The 23127-nt window shown below is 45.7% G+C and overlaps 1 protein-coding gene across 1 annotated transcript in view; it reads left to right on the forward strand.

Moving 5' to 3' along the window:
• LOC126109630 (corticotropin-releasing factor-binding protein) overlaps positions 1 to 23127 on the forward strand; it is a 1121590-nt gene that overhangs the window by 1024936 nt on the left and 73527 nt on the right. Inside the window, exon 5 of the mRNA XM_049914676.1 lies at positions 14685 to 14895. Coding sequence (XP_049770633.1) covers positions 14685 to 14895 — 211 coding nt within the window. The remainder of the gene's footprint in view (positions 1 to 14684; positions 14896 to 23127) is intronic.

The following is a 23127-nucleotide window of genomic DNA, read 5'->3' on the forward strand; positions in this document are numbered from 1 at the left end:
CAACCCGAACCGCAGGTTGCTCTAACCCGCACCTACTCCACAAGGGAAAAACGGACCACCCAATTCATAAATAACCACCTTTCCGCGGGTGGGCAAATGGAGAAGAATGGTGGGACGACCCCAAAGCAAAACGGCTGGTAACGTCACCAAGAAAACAAGTAGAATTTAACAAGCGCAAATGAAACAAGATATCACCAATCACTTAACTTCTAATAAACTGGGATTTCTCGAGAAGACCTTGCGCAGCACCCCCGAATCGCTCTCCCGAACCGTCCGCTGCCGGCCGCTTCAACGGACGCAGGAAGGCGCGCCCATCTCCCGTCTCACGGCGTCGCAGCTCGCGCCGGCCAGACCGATGTCGTGGCTTGACTCCTGTTGTTCTCGTGTCGGCCGCGAAGCCACTACCCCTCGCTATACGGCGCGGCCCTCTGGACTCACGTGGCGACCTCACATGCGCCGACGCTCAAGGTGGACAAGTCATCTTGTGTCGCAGTGCGCGACCGACCAACCGATCGATCCAACCGCCAATGACCATTGCCAGAGCAGCTCGAGCAGACTGGCGGCCTAACGTGCAGACTCAGATGCAGGAACTAGACACCGACCGGGCGACCACTCGCTGAGTTCTCTTACTGGCGGAGTGGAAAGACTCTCATTTATCCGGCTTTAAAGATTGATCCGAACGAAAGACATACTAGCACTCCGGACGACAGACAGACACTAACTGCCTCACAAATGCTGACGAGAGACACACTAGCAAGCTGGGGACGAGAGACTGACCCCAGACTGACTGACTGGCTGGCGAGCTCATAGCGCCCTTAAATGCACGTGAACAGGCAATCTTTCCCTTTTCCCACCAGAGGGAGACACCAAACCGCGATTGCCACAGCGGCGCCACCGCCAGAACGGAGGGCGACTGCTTCACACTACGCGCTACGGCGCGCTCTTCAAAACAGCAATTTTTACCACGGCTCAACGTCTACTACTCTGAGGTACCAAAAGTCATGGACTTCTTCTTAATATCGTGTCGGACCTCCTTTTGCCGGCGTAGTGTTGTAGCTTGGCTTGGTATGGACTCAACAAGTCGTTGATAGTCCCCTGCAGACATACTGAGCCAATCTGCTTCTATGTTGTTGTTGTTGTGGTCTTCAGTCCAGAGACTGGTTTGATGCAGCTCTCCATGCTACCCTGTCCTGTGCAAGTTTCTTCATCTCCCAGTACCTCCTGCAACCTACATCCTTCTGAATCTGCTTAATGTATTCATCTCTCGGCCTCCCTCTACGATTTTTACCCTCCACGCTGCCCTCCAATGCTAAATTTGTGATCCCTTGATGCCTCAAAACATGTCCTACCAACCGGTCTCTTCTTCTCGTCAAGTTGTGCCACAAACTCCCTCTTCTCCCCAATTCTATTCATTACCTCCTCATTAGTTATGTGATCTACCCACCCAATCTTCAGCATTCTTCTGTAGCACCACATTTCGAAAGCTTCTATTCTCTTCCTGTCCAAACTACTTATCGTCCATGTTTCACTTCCATACATGGCTACACTCCATACAAATACTTTCAGAAACTTCCTGACACTTAAATCTATACTCGATGTTAACAAATTTCTCTTCTTCAGAAACGCTTTCCTTGCCATTGCCAGTCTACATTTTATATCCTCTCTACTTCTACCATCATCAGTTATTTTGCTCCCCAAATAGCAAAACTCCTTTACTACTTTAAGTGTGTCATTTCCTAATATAATTCCCTCAGCATCACCCGACTTAATTCGACTACATTCCATTATCCTCGTTTTGCTTTTGTTGATGTTCATCTTATATCCTCCTTTCAAGACACTGTCCATTCCGTTCAACTGCTCTTCCAAGTCTTTTGCTGTCTCTGACAGAATTACAATGTCACCCGCGAACCTCAAAGTTTTTATTTCTTCTCCATGGATTTTAATACCTACTCCGAATTTTTCTTTTGTTTCCTTTACTGCTTGCTCAATATACAGATTCAATAACATTGGGGAGAGGCTACAACCCTGTCTCACTCCCTTGCCAACCACTGCTTCCCTTTCATGCCCCTCGATTCTTATAACTGCCATATGGTTTCTGTACAAATTGTAAACAGCCTGTCGTTCCCTGTATTTTATCCCTGCCACCTTTAGAATTTGAAAGTGAGTGTTCCAGTCAACATTGCCAAAAGCTTTCTCTAAGTCTACAAATGCTAGAAACGTAGGTTTGCCTTTCCTTAATCTTTCTTCTAAGATAAGTCGTAAGGTCAGTATTGCCTCACGTGTTCCAATATTTCCACGGAATCCAAACTGATCTTCCCCGATGTCGGCTTCTACCAGTTTTTCCATTCGTCTGTAAAGAATTCCTGTTAGTATTTTGCAGCTGTGAGTTATTAAACTGATAGTTCGGTAATTTTCACATCTGTCAACACCTGCTTTCTTTGGGATTGGAATTATTATATTCTTCTTGAAGTCTGAGGGTACCTGTCTAATACATGTTGCTCACCAGATGGTAGAGTTTTGTCAGGACTGGCTCTCCCAAGGCCGTCAGTAGTTCTAATGGAATGTTGTCTACTCCCGGGGCCTTGTTTCGACCGTAATGTCGAAACTGTTGCCGGTACAGGATTTTGGGCACAAACCGAGCTCTCGATTATGTCCCATAAATGTTCTGTGGGATTCATGTCGGGGAATCTACTTGGCCAGATCATTCGCTCGATATGTCCAGAATGTTCTTCATACCAATGGTGAACAATTGTGGTCAAGTGACATAACACATTGTCGTCCATAGCACCGAGTCCACGAATAGCTCAAAATGGTTCTCCAAATAGCCGAACAAAACTATTCCAGTCAGTGATCGGTTCAGCTGGACAGAGGACGCAGTCCATTCCACGTAAACAAGGTCCACACTGTCATGGAGCCACCACAAGCTTGCCAGAACCTTGTTGACAATTTGGTTCCATGACTTTGGGGGACCGTACTATCAGATCTTACCGACTGAAATCGAGAGTCATCTGACCAGGCCACGGTTTTCCAGTCGTCTAGGGTCCAACCGCTGTTGTCTTGAGGCCACGAGAGGCGCTGCAGGCGATGTCGTGCTGTTAGCAATTTCGCCACACTGTCCTAACGCATGCGTTCGTCGTTCGTCCCACGTTGCTTTCTGTGGTTATTTCATCCAGTGTTGCTTGTCTGTTAGCACTGACAAAGCTCCGCAATCGCCGACGTTCTTGGTCGTTAAGTGAAGGTCGCCAGCCACTGCGCTGTCCGTAGTGAGAGGTACAGCCTGTAAATGTGGCATTCTCGCCTCACTCGGATTACTGAATTCCCTAACGATTTCCGGAATGGTATATCTCATGCCTCTAGCTGCAACTACTATTCCGCATTCAGAGTCTGTTAATTCCCATCGTGCGGCCATGATCACGTCGGAAACTTTTCACATGAATCACGTGAGCCGGCCGGAGTGGCCGTACGGTTCTAGGCGCTACAGTCTGGAGCCGAGCGACCGCTACAGTCGCAGGTTTGAATCCTGCCTCGGGCATGGATGTGTGTGATGTCCTTAGGTTAGTCAGGTTTAATTAGTTCTAAGTTCTAGGCGACTGATGACCTCAGACGTTAAGTCGCGTAGTGCTCAGAGCCAGCCGTGAATCACGTGAGTCCAGATGACAGCTCTGCCGCTGCACTGCCTTTTATACCTTGTGCACGCGATATTGCCGCCATTTATATACACTATGTGATCAAAAGTATCCGGACACCCCCAAAACATACGTTTTTCATATTAGATCCACTGTGCTGCCACTTACTGCCAGGTACTCCACATCAGCGACCTCAGTAATCATTAGACATCGTGAGAGAGAAGAATGGGGCGCTCCGCGGAACTCACGGACTTCGAACGTGGTCAGGTGATAGGATGTCACTTGTGTCAGACGTCTGTACGCGAAATTTCCACACTCCTAAACTTCCCTCAGTCCACTGTTTCCGATTTGATAGTGACGTGAAACCGTGAAGGGTACGTACAGCACAAAAGCGTACAGGCCGACCTCCTCTGTTGACTGACAGAGACTGCCGACAGTTGAAGAGGGTCGTAATGTGTAACAAGCAGACATTTGTCCAGCGCATTACACAGGAATTCCAAACTGCGTCAGCATTCACTGCAAGTGCTATGGCAGTTAGGCGTTAGGTGAGAAAACTTGGATTTCATGGTCATAAGCCACATATCACGCCGGTAAATGCCAGCCGACGCCTCAGTTGGTATAAGGACCGTAAACATTGATCGATTGAACAGTGGAAAAACGTTGTGTGGAGTGACGAATCACCGTACACAGTGTGGCGATCCGATGGCAGGGTGTGGGTATGGCGAATGCCCGGCGAACATTATCTGCAAGTGTGTGTAGTGCCAACAGTAAAATTCGGAGGCGGTGGTGTTATGGTGTGGTCGTGTTTTTCATGGAGGGGGCTTGTACGCCTTGTTTTACGTGGCACTATCGCAGCACAGGCCTACATTGATGTACAGGGTTATTACAAATGATTGAAGCGATTTCACAGCTCTACAATAACTTCATTATTTGAGATATTTTCACAATGCTTTGCACACGCATACAAAAACTCAAAAAGTTTTTTTAGGCATTCACAAATGTTCGATATGTGCCCCTTTAGTGATTCGGCAGACATCAAGCCGATAATCAAGTTCCTCCCACGCTCGGCGCAGCATGTCCCCATCAATGAGTTCGAAAGCATCGTTGATGCGAGCTCGCAGTTCTGGCACGTTTCTTGGTACAGGAGGTTTAAACACTGAATCTTTCACGTAACCCCACAGAAATAAATCGCATGGGGTTAAGTCGGGAGAGCGTGGAGGCCATGACATGAATTGCTGATCATGATCTCCACCACGACCGATCCATCGATTTTCCAATCTCCTGTTTAAGAAATGCCGAACATCATGATGGAACTGCGGTGGAGCACCATCCTGTTGAAAGATGAAGTCGGCGCTGTCGGTCTCCAGTTGTGGCATGAGCCAATTTTCCAGCATGTCCAGATACACGTGTCCTGTAACGTTTTTTTCACAGAAGAAAAAGGGGCCGTAAACTTTAAACCGTGAGATTGCACAAAACACGTTAACTTTTGGTGAATTGCGAATTTGCTGCACGAATGCGTGAGGATTCTCTACCGCCCAGATTCGCATATTGTGTCTGTTCACTTCACCGTTAAGAAAAAATGTTGCTTCATTACTGAACACAAGTTTCGCACTGAACGCATCCTCTTCCATGACCTGTTGCAACCGCGCCGAAAATTCAAAGCGTTTGACTTTGTCATTGGGTGTCAGGGCTTGTAGCAATTGTAAACGGTAAGGCTTCTGCTTTAGCCTTTTCCGTAAGATTTTCCAAACCGTCGGCTGTGGTACGTTTAGCTCCCTGCTTGCTTTATTCGTCAACTTCCGCGGGCTACGCGTGAAACTTGCCCGCACGCGTTCAACCGTTTCTTCGCTCACTGCAGGCCGACCCGTTGATTTCCCCTTACAGAGGCATCCAGAAGCTTTAAACTGCGCATACCATCGCCGAATGGAGTTTGCAGTTGGTGGATCTTTGTTGAACTTCGTCCTGAAGTGTCGTTGCACTGTTATGACTGACTGATGTGAGTGCATTTCAAGCACTACATACGCTTTCTTGGCTCCTGTCGCCATTTTGTTTCACTGCGCTCTCGAGCGCTCTGGCGGCAGAAACCTGAAGTGCGGCTTCAGCCGAACAAAACTTTATGAGTTTTTCTACGTATCTGTAGTGTGTCGTGACCATATGTCAATGAATGGAGCTACAGTGAATTTATGAAATCGCTTCAGTCATTTGTAACAGCCCTGTATTAAGCACCTTCTTCCTTCCCACTGTTGAAGAGCAATTCGGGGTTGTCGATTGCATGTTTCAAGACGATGGAGCACCTTTTCATAATGCACGGCCAGTAGCGGAGTGGTTATACGACAATAACATTCCTGTAATGGACTGGCCTACACAGAGTCCTGACCTGAATCCTACAGAACACCATCGTGATGTTTTGGAACGCCGACTTCGTGCCAGGCCTCACCGACCGACATCGATTCCTTTCCCCAGTGCAGCACTCCGTGAAGAATCGGCTGCCATTCCCCAAGGAACCTTGCGGCACCGGATTGAAGGTATCCCTGCGAGAGTGGAAGCTGTCGTCAAGGCTAAGGGGAGCCAGCACCGTATTGATCGCCAGAATTACCGATGGAGGGCGCCACGAACTTGTAAGTCATTTTCAACCAGGTGTCCGGATGCTTTTGATCACATAATGTGTGTCCCTATCGCTATCCCATGACTTTTTTCATCTCTATGTAAATATCTAGCCATAACGTTGTAAAGTGAAATAAAATAGTACGAGCACGTACCGTCGGTTGTGCGAAACGCCAATAGTCGACTTTGGTTTCGTTGTCACCTGGGGAGCTGGGGTCGCTTTCTGCCCACGAGGTCGAATACAGAGTGTGGGAGAGTGGTCCGGAATACACCCAGAAGCCTTACTTACACAGAGATGTCTGTAGTAGCATTTATATGCCAACATGAGTTTACAGAGCTATAAAGCGGTCTCAGTTCGTCGTAGAGCAGCCAGGCATCAGCACGAGCGGCAAAAAAGGGCTGTCCCGCACCTTCAGCGATACGAAACATCGGAGACGCAGCCCAGCGAGCGGCGGCCGTGTGTTGTGCGGGTAGCAGCGTGGAGACGAGCAGGCGTCGCCCGCCCCGAGCGCGACTGCAGTGCGGCGTAGCCCAGGGGTCTCCAAACGTTTTAGTCCGCGGGCCACATTGACTCCTCCACGACGTCATAAGAGCCAAGATCTACCTAGTGGGATTAAAGCACCCTAGCGCTCCATGTACACCGTAATGTAAGGCTAAAGGAAAGATGAAATCCCAAAAATCTAAGGTTGTGGGATAGCTAGCACTGAAACGAACTAAGATTTTTATTTAATTACATAATTTTGATTGGTGGACGTACCTGACCGAAATTCTGGCGTATTTTATTCTGGCGAATTTCACCGACAAAAAAGTATGTCACTGCACATTCTTCACGAAAGCGTCCAGCAAAGTTAACGAAATCTCAAAATCATTGTTAGCAACACTATTACTGCAAGACGTAACAGAGGTAGAGTATGTCAACGCATTGTTATTTCAAGCGGCGCAACAATAAGTTCAGTTATCTAGTCTTGTAGCGAGTAGCAGAGCCAATATCGCGATAGGCCTCGAAACTCAATTGTTGGCAGTATAGGACGCTGATGTTCCACTTGTCGCAGCCATCGTGGATTTTCCGTTGCCCAATAGTGCATATTATGCCGGTTTACGTTACCGCTGTTGGTGAATGATGCTTCGTCGCTAAATAGAACGCGTGCAAAAAATCTATCAAAAATGGTTCAAATGGCTCTGAGCACTATGGGACTCAACATCTTAGGTCATAAGTCCCCTAGAACTTAGAACTACTTAAACCTAACTAACCTAAGGACATCACACACACCCATGCCCGAGGCAGGATTCGAACCTGCGACCGTAGCAGTCCCGCGGTTCCGGACTGCAGCGCCAGAACCGCACGGCCACCGCGGCCGGCAAAAATCTATCGTCCCGTAATTTCTCTTGTGTCCAATGGCAGAACTGTACACGACGTTCAAAGTCGTCGCCATGCAATTCCTGGTGCACAGAAATATGGTACGGGTGCAATTGACGTTGATGCAGCATTCTCAACACCGACGTTTTTGAGATTCCCGATTCTCGCTCAATTTGTCTGCTACTGATGTGCGGATTAGCCGCGACAGCAGCTAAAACACCTACTTGGGGATAATCATTTGTTGTAGGTCGTGGTCGACGTTTCACACGTGGCTGAACACTTCCTGTTTCCTTAAATAACGTAACTATCCGGCGAACGGTCCGGACACTTGGATGATGTCGTCCAGGATACCGAGCAGCAGACATAGCACACGCGCGTTTGGCATTTTGATCACAATGACCATACATCAACACGATATCGACCTTTTCCGCAATTGGTAAACGGTCCAATTTAACACGGGTAATGTATCACGAAGCAAATACCGCCCGCACTGGCGGAATGTTACGTGATACCACGTACTTATACTTTTGTGACTATTACAGCGCCATCTATCACAAAGCGAAAAAAGTGGTCCAACTAAAACTTTCATATTTGCGTATTACACGAATTTGTAATAAAAAATGGGGGTTCCTATTTAAAGAAACGCAGTTGAAATCCGTTTGACCTATGGCAGCGCCATCTATCGGGCCAAGCATAGCACCATATGGTTTCCCCCTTCAAGCTAGACGAGTATCGTTCTTTGTAGTTTTTTCGTTTGATGCTTAGTTGTGTGATGTATTTGGCCCGGTCACTATCAATGGACCACCCTGTATAATGAGGGCTGTTCGCCATACCGCACGACGTGTGGACGTGGTTTCACCTTGGCTTCTCCACGTGTTGAAGACACTCAGCCGACTGCTGTGGCCGAGCCGTTCTAGGCTCTTCAGTCCGGAACCGTGCGACTGCTACGGTCGCAGGTTCGAATCCTGCCTCGGGCATGGATGTGTGTGATGTCCTTAGGTTAGTTAGGTTTAAGTAGTTCTAAGTTCTAGGGGACTGATGACCACAGATGTTAAGTCCCATAGTGCTCAGAGCCATTTGAGTTTGAAGACACTCACCAGTTCACACTTCGAACACCCGAAAATTCGTCCAGTTTCCGAAATGCTCGTACCGATCTTCCGAGCCATCAGAATCTGTCCTCGGTCGGACTCGGGTACATCGCGCGCCTTCCCCAGCACGCTCGCTCATACTACACGCACCGTGCGTGTGTCTAACAGCCGTTCCTCGTCAGGTGACGCTGCTATCGCCTACTATGTGAGCAACACCAGAGCCCAGCGCATTTTCAACACGGAAGATAAGACCCAATTACTGGACAACACCGGGGTATACAAAATGGTTTGTTCTGATTATGATAAGTTTTATATTGGTCAGTCAGGCAGAGACTTAGAAATCTGGTTGGCTGAACATGAACGCAGCTGCACGCTGCAGAATTCCGAGCCCACATTTCCTGAACATGTAATGAGTGAGGGCCACAGCTACCAATCACAGTCCCATGTCCTCCACTAAGCAAAGGCAAAAAACTCAGCGTGTTGGAGATCAACAAACATCTGGCATACAGTCTTGATTTAAAATCAAGTGACCAAACACAGCTCAGTACTTACATCTTGTAACCTTCACTTAGTCCTCACTGTTTTCCAACGCTTCCCGTACTGTCCATTCTAGCCCTCCCCTTTTTCTACTGTATTGATATACTTTATTGTGATTATTCCGTTGTTTAATAAAATGTGCACCTCCCCATAAACAGAAGACACGTTACCACCTTCCACATCTAATACCTCTACAAGCTACTCTTCAGTCCTCTTGTCTCCTATTAATTTCATTTTATAGTCAGAGATATCTCACTACCTCCCCTCTTCTGATCTTCATTTGATCCTCACAGATCTCCGATACTTCCCAAGCTATTATTTCCACTCTGTTCCTCCATTTTCCCCCGTATTTATTTATTCTGTGGCGATAGTCCATATACTGCATACATCCTGTTGTTCTGTAATATGTCCGTCTTCCCTCCAACAAGAGAAATTCTTGAAACCATTCATCTGTAATACCTCTTCACGTTAAGTATTGCATAAAATTTATTCTGATTGTTAATTTAATTTAATCCCTCATACAGACAGTGTGTTTTCGAGATTCTGTGTTAATATTTTTCTCGTTGGTTCCTTTTATATTTCGTTACTGTATAGCATTTTACGAGGGTAATCCCATTAGTAAAGTCTCCTATTTTTTATAAGTACATAGACCTGTTTATTTCTACAATGGTTTACATCAGTTTACAGCTTGAACATTTAGCTATAGTCGACATAATCACCATTCCTGTCGATGCATTTTTGTAGACGCTGTGGCAGTTTTTGTATGCCCATGTCATACCAGCTCGCCGCCGTGCTGTTCAGAAAGTTACGAACCTCTTCTCTCACCTCGTCGTCGGAGCTGAATCGCTGGGACCACAATTAACGCTGACAGGTATTGAGACTCTGAAAAAACTCAAACGGGCAATTCAGAACCGGAGAGGAGGAATGTTGAGCAAGAGCGCACACATTCTCCATGACAACGCTCGCCCACACATCGCTCGCCAAACCGTTGCTCTCCTGCAACAGTTCCAGTGGAACACAATAACCCCCCCCCCCACCCACCCACTATCACCTGTTCCCTAGGTTAAAAGAACATTTGGCTGGAAAGCGATTCAGCGGCACGACGAGGTGAAAGGAGAGGTTCATAGCTTTCTGAACAACATGGCGGCGAGCTGGTATGACATGGGCATACGGAAACTGCCACAATGTCTACAAAAATGCATCGACAGAAATGGTGATTATGTCGAAAAATAGCTAAATGTTCAAGCTGTAAACTGATGTAAACCATTGTAGAAATAAACAGGTCTATGTACTTATAAAAATACTAGGACACCTTACTTCTGCGATTACCCTCGTAAGCTCTGTGGAAGACGACATTTACTCTGTGTTCGTGGCTCACTCTTGACGTATAACGAATATTGTACCTACTTTGGTGACGATAGTCACTTATTCTGACGATGGCCTTATAAGCTGTAAACTGGATTAATAAAAAAAATTAGTACTGTTGGACGGGAACAGTACTTCGCTTTTTCTTTGTAATTTAATCTTTATAACTGTCACTGGTAGTGCACTAGTGTGCAAAACTTGAGGACAAAAGTAACGTACGTATGGTGCGTCGCTGCCAGGAAACGTAAGTCAGATCGTAGATAGAAAGAACTTCTGCAGTATAGTGCAGAAGGTAACTGAAGGAGACATGCTGTGAGACGAACAGAAATGAAACTTTTATTCAAAGACAATAATTACAGTGAAGTCACCGCGATTCATGACGGAAATGGTTCTTAAGAGCGTGTTTGATCACCGCGGACGGTTATATACGCTCTGCAGCGTACTCTCATGCTGGCGATAAGGTTGGTAAGGATTTCTTGTTGTAGGACCTTCCAGTTCTCCACCAGCACAGTTCAGATCTGCTGCACGGTAGCTGGTACAATGTGGACTTGCTACAGTGCGTCCCTCCAGCACATGCCACACGTGCTCCACAGAATGTAAGTCGGGGAAACGGGCAAGGCAGTTCATTCGCCGATCATCCTCTCGTTCCAAGAGCTCTTCCACTTACAATGTTCGATTCGGCAACGCATTTTCATCCACATACACTACTGGCCACCAAGAGGAAATGCAGATGATAAACGGGTATTCATTGGACAAATATATTATACTAGAACTGACATGTGTTTACATTTTCACGCAATTTGGGTGCATAGATCCTGAGAAATCAGTACCCAGAACAACCACCCCTGGCCGTAATAACGGCCTTGATACGCCTTGGCATTGACTCAAACAGAGCTTGGATGGCGTGTACAGGTACAGCTGCCCGTGCAGCTTCAACACGATACCACAGTACATCAAGAGTAGTGACTGGCGTATTGTGATGAGCCAGTTGCTCGACAACCATTGACCAGACGTTTTCAATTGGTGAGACATCTGGAGAAGGTGCTGGACAGGGCAGCAGTTGAATATTTTATGTATCCAGAAAGGCCCGTACTGGACCTGCAATATGCGGTCGTGCATTATCCTTCTGAAATGTAGGGTTTCACAGGGATCGAATGAAGGGTAGAGCCACGAGTCGTAACACATCTGAAATGTAACGTCCACTGTTCAAAGTGCCGTCAATGCGAACAAGAGGTAACCGAGACGTGTAACCAATGGCACCCCACACCATCACACCGGGTCATACGCCATTAAGGAGATGACGAGTACGCGCTTCCAATGTGCGTTCACCGCGATGTCGCCAGACACGGATGCGACCAACATGACGCTGTACGAGTAAACAGAACCTGGATTCATCCGAAAAAATGACGTTGTGCCATTCGTGCACCCAGGTTCGTCGTTGAGTACACCATCGCAGGGGCTCCTGTCTGTGATGCAGCGTCAAGGGTAACCGCAGCCACGGTCGCCGAGCTGATATTCCATGCTGCTGCAAACGTCGTCGAACTGTTCGTGTAGATGATTGTTGTCTTGCAAACGACCCCATCTGTTGACTCAGGGATCGAGACAACGCTGCACGATCCGTTACAGCCATGCGGATAAGATGCGTGTCATCTCGACTGCTTGTGATACGAGGCCATTGGGATCCAGTACGGCGTTCCGTATTACCCTCCTGACCCCACCCATTCCATATTCTGCTAACAGTCATTGGATCTCGACCAACGCGAGCAGCAATGTCGCGATACGATAAACTGCAATCGCGATAGGCTACAAACCGACCTTTATCAAAGTCGGAAACGTGATGGAATGCATTTCTCCTCCTCACACGAGGCATCACAACAACGTTTCACCAGGCAACGCCGGTCAACTTCTGTTTGTGTGTGAGAAATCGGTTGGAAACTTTCCTCATGTCAGCACGTTGTAGGCGTCGCCACCGGCGCCAACCTTGTGTGAATGCTGTGAAAAGCTAATCATTTACATATCACAGCATCTTCCTCCTGTCGGTTAAATTTCGCGTCTGTAGCACATTATCATCGTGGTGTAGCAATTTTAATGACTAGTAGTGTAAAAAGAAACCAGGGATCCGAATAGACAACTGAATAGGCGCCATGTGGAAGGAGTAAAGCGCCACAAGAACATTGATGATGAAGATATTTGGTTTGTGGGGCGCCCAGCCGCGGTTATCAGCGGCCGAACAAATTCCCAACCTTTACCCAATCTAAACTCGCCACCTTCATGAATGATGATGAAATGATGACAATACAAACACCTAGTCATCTCGAGGCAGATGAAAAATCCCTGGCCCCGCCGGGACTCCGTGCTCTGGAATCCAGAACGCGACCGCAAGACCACCAGCTGCGGACACACAGGGACATCGACCTGTGAGAGTACCATATTCGAAAATTAGGAGGTCAGTACGAGCATGCGACGTTATGCTTCCCTTTACCGTGCGTAACACAAGGACCACCAAGACGATCATGTTCGTCAGTGGTGCACGTACCCTCATGAGGCGACAGACGGGAACACGTAATACGTCCAGGAACATTGTCAAACGTGATAGTTTTTGTGGTTCCGGTGTTGTGGCCTGCGAACGCATAATATTGCACGGGCGTACTGACCTACTAATGTTTGAATACCGTAGACTTACAGGTCAGTGTTCTCGTGGTGTTCGACTCCCTCCTCATGTGGAGGGTGCATTTGACGCTGACCTCATTTTTATGGATAGCAATCCAAGAAGGCATCGTAGGTGGAGTAGCTCATGGACCGAGAGGATACTGGACGAATGGACTGGTCAGTCCGTCCCTCCGACTTCAAAACTCGTCGAGCACGGTTCTGATGCGTTGGGGAGGCGTACTTCAGCGCGTCCACACGCACCAGCGACCATCTAGCAGCACTGGTGGAGGAATGCAGAGCCCTATCACAAGAAGAGCAGCTGAACGGAATGGACAGTGTCTTGAAAGGAGGATATAAGATGAACATCAACACATGGTTGGTTCAAATGGCTCTGAGCACTATGGGACTCAACTTCTGAGCTCATTAATCCCCTAGAACTTAGAACTACTTAAACCTAACTAACCTAAGGACATCACACACATCCATGCCCGAGGCAGGATTCGAACCTGCGACCGTAGCGGTCTCGCGGTTCCAGACTGCAGCGCCTAGAACGGCACGGTCACTTCGGACGGCAACATCAACAAAAGAAAGACGAGGATAATGGAATGTAGTCGAATTAAGTCGGGTGATCCTGCGGGAACTAGATTAGGAAATGAGATGCTTAAAGTAGTAAAGGAGTTTCGCTATTTGGGGAGCAAAATAACTCATGATGGTCGAAGTAGAGAGGATATAAAATGTAGACTGGTAATGGCAAGAAAAGCGTTTCTGAAGAAGAGAAATTTTTTAACATCGAGTATTGATTTAAGTGTCAGAAAGTCATTTATGATAGTATTTGTATGGAGTGTAGCCATGTATGGAAGCGAATCATGGACGATAACTGGTTTGGACAAGAAGAGAATAGAAGCTTTCGAAATGTGAAGCTATAGAAGAATGCTGAAGATTAGATGGGTAGATCACATAACTAATGCGGAGGTATTGAATAGAATTGGGGAGAAGAGGAGTTTGTGGCACAACTTGACTAGGAGAAGGGATCGGTTGGTAGGACATGTTCTGAGGCATCAATTGATCACCAAATTAGTATTGGAGGGCAGCGCGGAGGGTAAAAACCGTAGAGGGAGACCAAGAGATGAATACACTAAGCAGATTGAGAAGGATGTAGGCTGCAGTAGGTACTGGGAGATGAAGAAGCTTGCACAGGATAGAGTAGCATGGAGAGCTGCATCAAACCAGTCTCAGGACTGAAGACCACAACAACAACAACTTCTTACATGAATATTAATCATCTTAACAAACAAGCTGTAGACTTTCAATGTTACTTGATCTGTCTCGTCGTTACGTTTCACACACCAGCGTATTTGTGTTGTTGTAGTGGCACGTTCCACATTCTCGTGTATCCCCTGCCTATGGGACAGTGTGTTTTTGTGTGGTGTAACGTAACGCTGTGTGGGCGTGCCGCAGTTCGTGGACGGCTGGGAGCTGAACCGGCAGTTCTTCCCGTCGCTGGAGGACCACCCCAAGCCGCTAGAGCTGCGCTACCGCGAGTTCTGCGGCACGCGCAAGGTGAAGGAGGTGTTCCGCTCCTCGCAGAACGCCGCCCTCATCCAGTACCGCGTACCGCAGCGGGACAAGGGCTTCAGCTTCACCGTCCGCTTCATCAAGAACCCCACACGTGAGTACCACCAGTCTCTCTTCTCGTACGGGCTGGGCGAAGACGACCCCGCACTGAGGTCACAGTAGAATTGGGCACTGCAAATAGAGCCAAATTTCCAGAATGAGATTTTCACTTTGCAGCGGAGTGTGCGCTGATATGAAACTTCCTGACATATTAAAACGGTCTGCCGGACCGAGACTCGAACTCGGGACCTTTGCCTTTCGCGGGCAAGTGCTCTACCACCTGAGCTACCGAAGCACTACTCACGCCCGGTACTCACAGCTTTACTTCTGCCAGTATCTCGTCTCCTACCTTTCAAGTAAAGCTGTGAGTACCGGGCATGAGTCGTGCTTCGGTAGCTCAGATGGTAGAGCACTTGCCCGCGAAAGGCAAAGGTCCCGAGTTCGAGTCTCGGTCGGGCACACAGTTTTAATCTGCCAGGAAGTTTCATATCAGCGCACACTCCGCTGCAGAGTGAAAATCTCATTCTGGAAGTATTATAGTAGTTGTATTACATGTTTATTACCTTATAAATAAATAAAAAACTTTTTTATTTTAAATTCTATGCATTAGTATTTGTAAAATGACTCTTTCAAATAGTGTTCCTTAAAAAATGACGATCATTCCACTTGGGACCTGTGGAATGGTACATTAGCTTATTTGTTTTAGTTGTAAATATTTGCCATGTATTGTTGTTTTTCTCACATGTTCTACATCCTGGAGGACCTCCTCACTACGGATCAATTGGAATGAAAGTAAATCTAATCTAATCTAATCTAACGAGGTAGTGTTACCGAAATCCAGCATTGTACATTCTTATGAAATAATGAAAGTTTCTTTCATAAGTATCGGTGTCAGCCACTTATTGTAGCGAAGCTTGATGTTACCGTATTGAATCTGTTTAATGAATTTATCTGTTTCACGTGGGTGTATCACGAAATTGTTCTCACATTGTTTGAAGGCAAAGAGAGCGATGGCGCATTGCGGCATGTACAATGGTCGTTCAATAAGTAATGCCCCACATTTTTTTAAAAAGCCATTAACATACATAGATAAACGTCATTGTTGGTGCTTCAGATCTGATGTTAGTTCTGTGCGCCGGTGAAGTTTCGAACCGTTCTAGTAGATGGCAGAGCCGTAGTACAGCGTCAAAATGGTGTCTACGTACGACTCACGTTACAAACAGATTGCTGTTACTGAATTCTTGTGTGCAGAAAAAGAAACCGTGACGAAAATCCATAAACGTCTTATGGCGATGCTACAGTTGATAGAAGTACAGTTGAGCGATGGGTAAAGAAAGTTACAGCCTCAGGAAATGCAGAAGCAGAGCTCCGTGATCAGCCACGCTCGGGACGTCCTGTCACAGCCGCTGCTCCAGACATGCTGAATCTTGCGGATGCCGTATTTGTGCCGACCGGCGCATCACAACTCGACAATTGGCTCTACAGTTGTGGGTCAGGACTGGAAGTGCGTCTGCAATGATCGAGCCTCTCGGATATTCAAATAACGTTTGTAAAATAATTTCATTACCAACAGTAAATATTTGAAGCGTTTTGAGAATATAAATAATTTTTGCCAGCAATGTTGCATTACTGATTATAATCCATCTCAAAAACCATCAGCATAAAACTTTGCAAAAATTGTATTGTTGTCAAGAGAAAGTGTAACTATGAATTTCGTAACTTCAGTCAAATGAATTAAAGAATAACTCCAGCTTTGCTAATAAAGAATAACGTCAGCTTTGGTAATAAATACAGCCACTTATTATGACAGCTCACCAACAGTTAATAGAGTACAGTAAACCAGAGTAAGTGTATTCATGTCGCAGTTCGATGTAGCAGTCAGATGGCGATTCAGTAACAGTAAAAAAAAAGGTAAGGAACAGGTTTGGGTTATTGCACATAACGACCGAAGGCCACGACGACGAAACATTCTCTGTTTCGTCGAAATAATCAGAAAATCACTTTTAATAAGCAGCAATTAAATTTGTATGTGAAGATTGAGAAAGAGAATAAATTTCAGAGGGAAGATTTCATTTGTTATTATTAAGCAAGAGATAGAAATCCTAAGAAAATGTTACATAGTTTGTTGTAAAAGGGAAGGCTCTCAGTAACAAAAGAGAGATAGAGGAGACTGGAAGGTTTCACCAGACTGAAGCGCCTAGAACCGCTCGGCCACAGAGGCCCGCAAAGAAGTTTAACAACTGAATATTTTAATCTGTATGTAGAAATTCTCTGTGACAGTGGTGCGTTAGGTATGTCACCTCTGGAAACGCAGCAAACCCTTGTGGTGACAGTGTTTCGGCTCGTTAGTGGATAGTGTGTGTGGCCATAGCCCGACGGCAGAACTTTTCCGACACGTGGCAGTTGGGAAAATTTGGCTCTGAAACTTCCTGGCAGATTAAAACTGTGTGCCGGACCGAGACTCAAACTCGGGACCTTTGCCTTTCACAGGGAAGTGCTCTACCAACTGAGCTACCGAAGCACGACACACGCGCGGTACTCACAGCTTTACTTCTGCCAGTATCTCGTCTCCTACCTTCCAAACTTTACAGAAGCTCTTCTGCGAACCCTGCAGAACTAGCACTCCTGAAAGAAAAGGAATTGGGGAGACATGGCTTAGCCACAGCCTGGGGGATGTTTCCAGAATGAGATTTTCACTCTGCAGCGGAGTGTGCGCTGATATGAAACTTCCTGGCAGATTAAAACTGTGTGCCGGACGGAGACTCGAACTCGGGATCTTTGCCTTTCGCAGGGAAGTGCTCTACCAACTGAGCTACCGAAGCACGACTCATGCCCGGTACTCACAGCTTTACTTCTGCCAGTATCTCGTCTCCTACCTTCCAAACTTTACAGAAGCTCTTCTGCGAACCCTGCAGAACTAGCACTCCTGAAAGAAAAGGAATTGGGGAGACATGGCTTAGCCACAGCCTGGGAGATGTTTCCAGAATGAGATTTTCACTCTGCAGCGGAGTGTGCGCTGATATGAAACTTCCTGGCAGATTAAAACTGTGTGCCGGACCGAGACTCGAACGCGGGACCTTTGCCTTTCGCAGGGAAGTGCTCTACCAACTGAGCTACCGAAGCACGACTCATGCCCGGTACTCACAGCTTTACTTCTGCTAGTATCTCGTCTCCTACCTTCCAAACTTTACAGAAGCTCTTCTGCGAACCCTGCAGAACTAGCACTCCTGAAAGAAAAGGAATTGGGGAGACATGGCTTAGCCACAGCCTGGGGGATGTTTCCAGAAGGAGATTTTCACTCTGCAGCGGAGTGTGCGCTGATATGAAACTTCCTGGCAGATTAAAAAGTGTGTGCCGGACCGAGACTCGAACTCGGGACCTTTGCCTTTCGCAGGGAAGTGCTTTACCAACTGAGCTACCGAAGCACGACTCATGCCCGGTACTCACAGCTTTACTTCTGCCAGTATCTCGTCTCCTACCTTCCAAACTTTACAAAAGCTCTTCTGCGAACCCTGCAGAACTAGCACTCCTGAAAGAAAAGGAATTGGGGAGACATGGCTTAGCCACAGCCTGGGGGATGTTTCCAGAATGAGATTTTCACTCTGCAGCGGAGTGTGCGCTGATATGAAACTTCCTGGCAGATTAAAAAGTGTGTGCCGGACCGAGACTCGAACTCGGGATCTTTGCCTTTCGCAGGGAAGTGCTCTACCAACTGAGCTACCGAAGCACGACACACGCCCGGTACTCACAGCTTTACTTCTGCAAGTATCTCGTCTCCTACCTTCCAAACTTTACAGAAGCTCTTCTGCGAACCCTGCAGAACTAGCACTCCTGAAAGAAAAGGAATTGGGGAGACATGGCTTAGCCACAGCCTGGGGGATGTTTCCAGAATGAGATTTTCACTCTGCAGCGGAGTGTGTGCTGATATGAAACTTCCTGGCAGATTAAAACTGTGTGCCGGACCGAGACTCGAACTCGGGACCTTTGCCTTTCGCAGGGAAGTGCTCTACCAACTGAGCTACCGAAGCACGACTCATGCTCGGCTCTCACAGCTTTACTTCTGCCAGTATCTCGTCTCCTACCTTCAAGTAAAGCTGTGAGTACCGGGCGTGTGTCGTGCTTCGGTAGCTCAGTTGGTAGAGCACTTCCCTGCGAAAGGCAAAGGTCCCGAGTTCGAGTCTCGGTCCGGCACACAGTTTTAATCTGCCAGGAAGTTTCAGAGCCAAATTTTCCCAACTGCCACGTGTCGGAAAAGTTCTGCCGTCGGGCTATGGCCACACACACTATCCACTAACGAGCCGAAACACTGTCACCACAAGGGTTTGCTGCGTTTCCAGAGGTGACATACCTAACGCACCACTGTCACAGAGAATTTCTACATACAGATTAAAATATTCAGTTGTTAAACTTCTTTGCGGGCCGCTTTGGCCGAGCGGTTCTAGGCGCTTCAGTCTGGTGAAACCTTCCAGTCTCCTCTATCTCTCTTTTGTTACTGAGAGCCTTCCCTTTTACAACAAACTATGTAACATTTTCTTAGGATTTCTATCTCTTGCTTAATAATAACAAATGAAATCTTCCCTCTGAAATTTATTCTCTTTCTCAATCTTCGCATACAAATTTAATTGCTGCTTATTAAAAGTGATTTTCTGATTATTTCGACGAAACATAGAATGTCTCGTCGTCGTGGCCTTCGGTCGTTATGTGCAATAACCCAAACCTGTTCCTTACCTTTTTTTTTACTGTTACTGGATCGCCATCTGACTGCTACATCGAACTGCGACATCAATACACTTACTCTGGTTTACTGTACTCTATTAACTGTTGGTGAGCTGTCATAATAAGTGGCTGTATTTATTACCAAAGCTGACGTTATTCTTTATTAGCAAAGCTGGAGTTATTCTTCAATTCATTTGACTGAAGTTACGTAATTCATAGTTAGACTTTCTCTTGACAACAATACAATTTTTGCAAAGTTTTATGTTGATGGTTTTTGAGATGGATTATAATCAGTAATGCAACATTGCTGGCAAAAATTATTTATATTCTCAAAACGCTTCAAATATTTACTGTTGGTAATGAAATTATTTTACAAACGTTCTTTGAATATCCGAGAGGCTCGATCATTGCAGACGCACTTCCAGTCCTGACCCACAACTGTAGAGCCAATTGTCGAGTTGTGATGCGCCGGTCGGCACAAATACGGCATCCGCAAGATTCAGCATGTCTGGAGCAGCGGCTGTGACAGGACGTCCCGAGCGTGGCTGATCACGGAGCTCTGCTTCTGCATTTCCTGAGGCTGTAACTTTCTTTACCCATCGCTCAACTGTACTTCTATCAACTGTAGCATCGCCATAAGACGTTTATGGATTTTCGCCACGGTTTCTTTTGCTGCACACAAGAATTCGGTAACAGCAATCTGTTTGTAACGTGAGTCGTACGTAGACACCATTTTGACGCTGAACTACGGCTCTGCCATCTACCAGAACGGTTCGAAACTTCACCGGCGCACAGAACTAACATCAGATCTGAAGCACCAACAATGACGTTTATCTATGTATGTTAATGGCTTTTTAAAAAAATGTGGGGCACTACTTATTGAACGACCATTGTACATGCCGCAATGCGCCATCGCTCTCTTTGCCTTCAAACAATGTGAGAACAATTTCGTGATACACCCACGTGAAACAGATAAATTCATTAAACAGATTCAATACGGTAACATCAAGCTTCGCTACAATAAGTGGCTGACACCGATACTTATGAGAGAAACTCTCATTATTTCATAAGAATGTACAATGCTGGATTTCGGTAACACTACCTCGTTAGATTAGATTAGATTAGATTTACTTTCATTCCAATTGATCCGTAGTGAGGAGGTCCTCCAGGATGTAGAACATGTCAGAAAAACAACAATACATGGCAAATATTTACAACTAAAACAAATAAGCTAATGTACCATTCCACAGGTCCCAAGTGGAATGATCGTCATTTTTTAATGAACACTATTTGAAAGAGTCATTTTACAAATACTAATGCATAGAATTTAAAATAAAAAAGTTTTTTATTTATTTATAAGGTAATAAACATGTAATACAACTACTATAATACTTCCAGAATGAGATTTTCACTCTGCAGCGGAGTGTGCGCTGATATGAAACTTCCTGGCAGATTAAAACTGTGTGCCCGACCGAGACTCGAACTCGGGACCTTTGCCTTTCGCGGGCAAGTGCTCTACCATCTGAGCTACCGAAGCACGACTCATGCCCGGTACTCACAGCTTTACTTGAAAGGTAGGAGACGAGATACTGGCAGAAGTAAAGCTGTGAGTACCGGGCGTGAGTAGTGCTTCGGTAGCTCAGGTGGTAGAGCACTTGCCCGCGAAAGGCAAAGGTTCCGAGTTCGAGTCTCGGTCGGGCACACAGTTTTAATCTGCCAGGAATTTTACTATAATACTTATTTACAATGAACACATTACTGCAATGAAATGGTGCAGAAGTTAGATTGTACTCTCTCTCTCTCTCTCTCTCTCTCTCTCTCTCTCTCTCTCTCTCTCTCACACACACACACACACACACACACACACACTTATTTACAGTGAGCACATTACTGCACTGAAATTGTGCAAACGTTATATTGTACTTACATATATAAATATCAGTTGGTTTTACTGAGAAATTCAACAACGGAGTAGAAGGAGTTGGCCACCAATAAATCCTTTAGGCTTCTCTCAACCTGAATGTCATTGGTTGTTAAGCTTTTTATGGCTGCTGGCAAGTTATTGAAAATGTGTGTTCCTGAATAATGCACAAGACCAAGTGACTTTAAATCCTTATGAAGATTATTCTTATTTCTAGTATTGATTCCATGAATTGAGCTGTTGGTTTGAAAAAGTGATATATTTTAATGACAAATTTCATTAAGGAATAATATATTGGGAAGCTGTAGTTAGTATCCCTAGTTCCCTAAACAGGCTTCTGCAGGATGTTCTTGAGTTCACACCACATATAACCCTCACTGCACGTTTTTGCGCCCGGAAAACTTTAGCTTGGCTTGACGAATTACCCCAAAAAATAATCCCATATTACATTATGGAATGAAAGTAAGCATAGTATGCCAGCTTTTTCATTTTTATATCTCCTATGTCTGACACAATAGACACAATAGACATTTGTTAAGTCGCTTCAGCAGTTCTGTGGTGTGCTCCTCCCAGTTGAATTTATTATCAAGCTGTAAACCCAAGAATTTAACACTGTCCACTTCTTCTATCTGCTTGTCATCGTATATTAGGCATATACTCGCGGGACACACCTTACAAGTTCTGAACCGCATGTAGTGTTTTTTCAAAGACTATAATGAAGACTAGAAGAGACATAAAACGTCGGAGGAGAAAGTCTCCGCTTCCTTCAGAAGTTATTTGTGTCCTTTTAGAAAAAATGAATGTAGTTTTCTTACAGAGGTCTCTTTTTACCTTTCATCAAGATTCGTCAATTAATAATTGACGTTACCTATTACTCGTAGTAAAATAACCATTAATAAATTGAAATGTCGTCCTACAGTAAAAATCTTTTTATAAGATAAATTTTAGCACACCATTTAGTTTGACAGACAGCTGTTTAGCCGTACACACGACTCCAATTACTGCAACCTAATTAACCTTTTTTTCGCTGATTTTTTCCCCAAATGAGCTTAACAAGCACCGAAGCACATTTACACGTCCAATAAATGTCAGCTCTTTAGTTTCACTCAGCAGTGACTATCAACATGTCACTTCTGCTCCCGACGGGATGCCATACAATATATACGTTCTCCACTTGACAATATAACGCACGGAAATAATGCTCGGCTTTTATTTGTAGTACGGTCTGTCGAGTGAGTAAACATTTCAGCTGCGCTGATTTCCTCTCCCGGGTAGGCGTTTCCCCTTTGGGCTTGTTAATTAAAATTCATTTCTGTCTTCTGCATGGTTCCTAATTACTGAAGGAGCTACCTTAGCGCCCTCTGCTTCGCTCGCATAGAGTGAATGACCTGTAGAGACTTTTTTTATTTAATAGAATTTTTATGTTGTCCACAAGTTGCAACACCTTCTCAGATTTCCACACTAATTAAGGCCATATAAACACAGTCTTTCACGAATACACTTCGGACAAAAAGTCGATTCTGGCAGCTGGAGTCCAATGTCTTTTTGAATCGTGCCTCTTGCGTTCTTCTGGAGATATTTCCATGACAACTTTCATCTCCTAACAAATATTTCTTCATATTTGACAGAGAAGTGAAATACCAATTTTCA

This window comes from Schistocerca cancellata, chromosome 12 (genome assembly GCF_023864275.1).
Source record: "Schistocerca cancellata isolate TAMUIC-IGC-003103 chromosome 12, iqSchCanc2.1, whole genome shotgun sequence".
In the NCBI taxonomy this organism is placed as follows: Eukaryota; Metazoa; Arthropoda; class Insecta; order Orthoptera; family Acrididae; genus Schistocerca; species Schistocerca cancellata.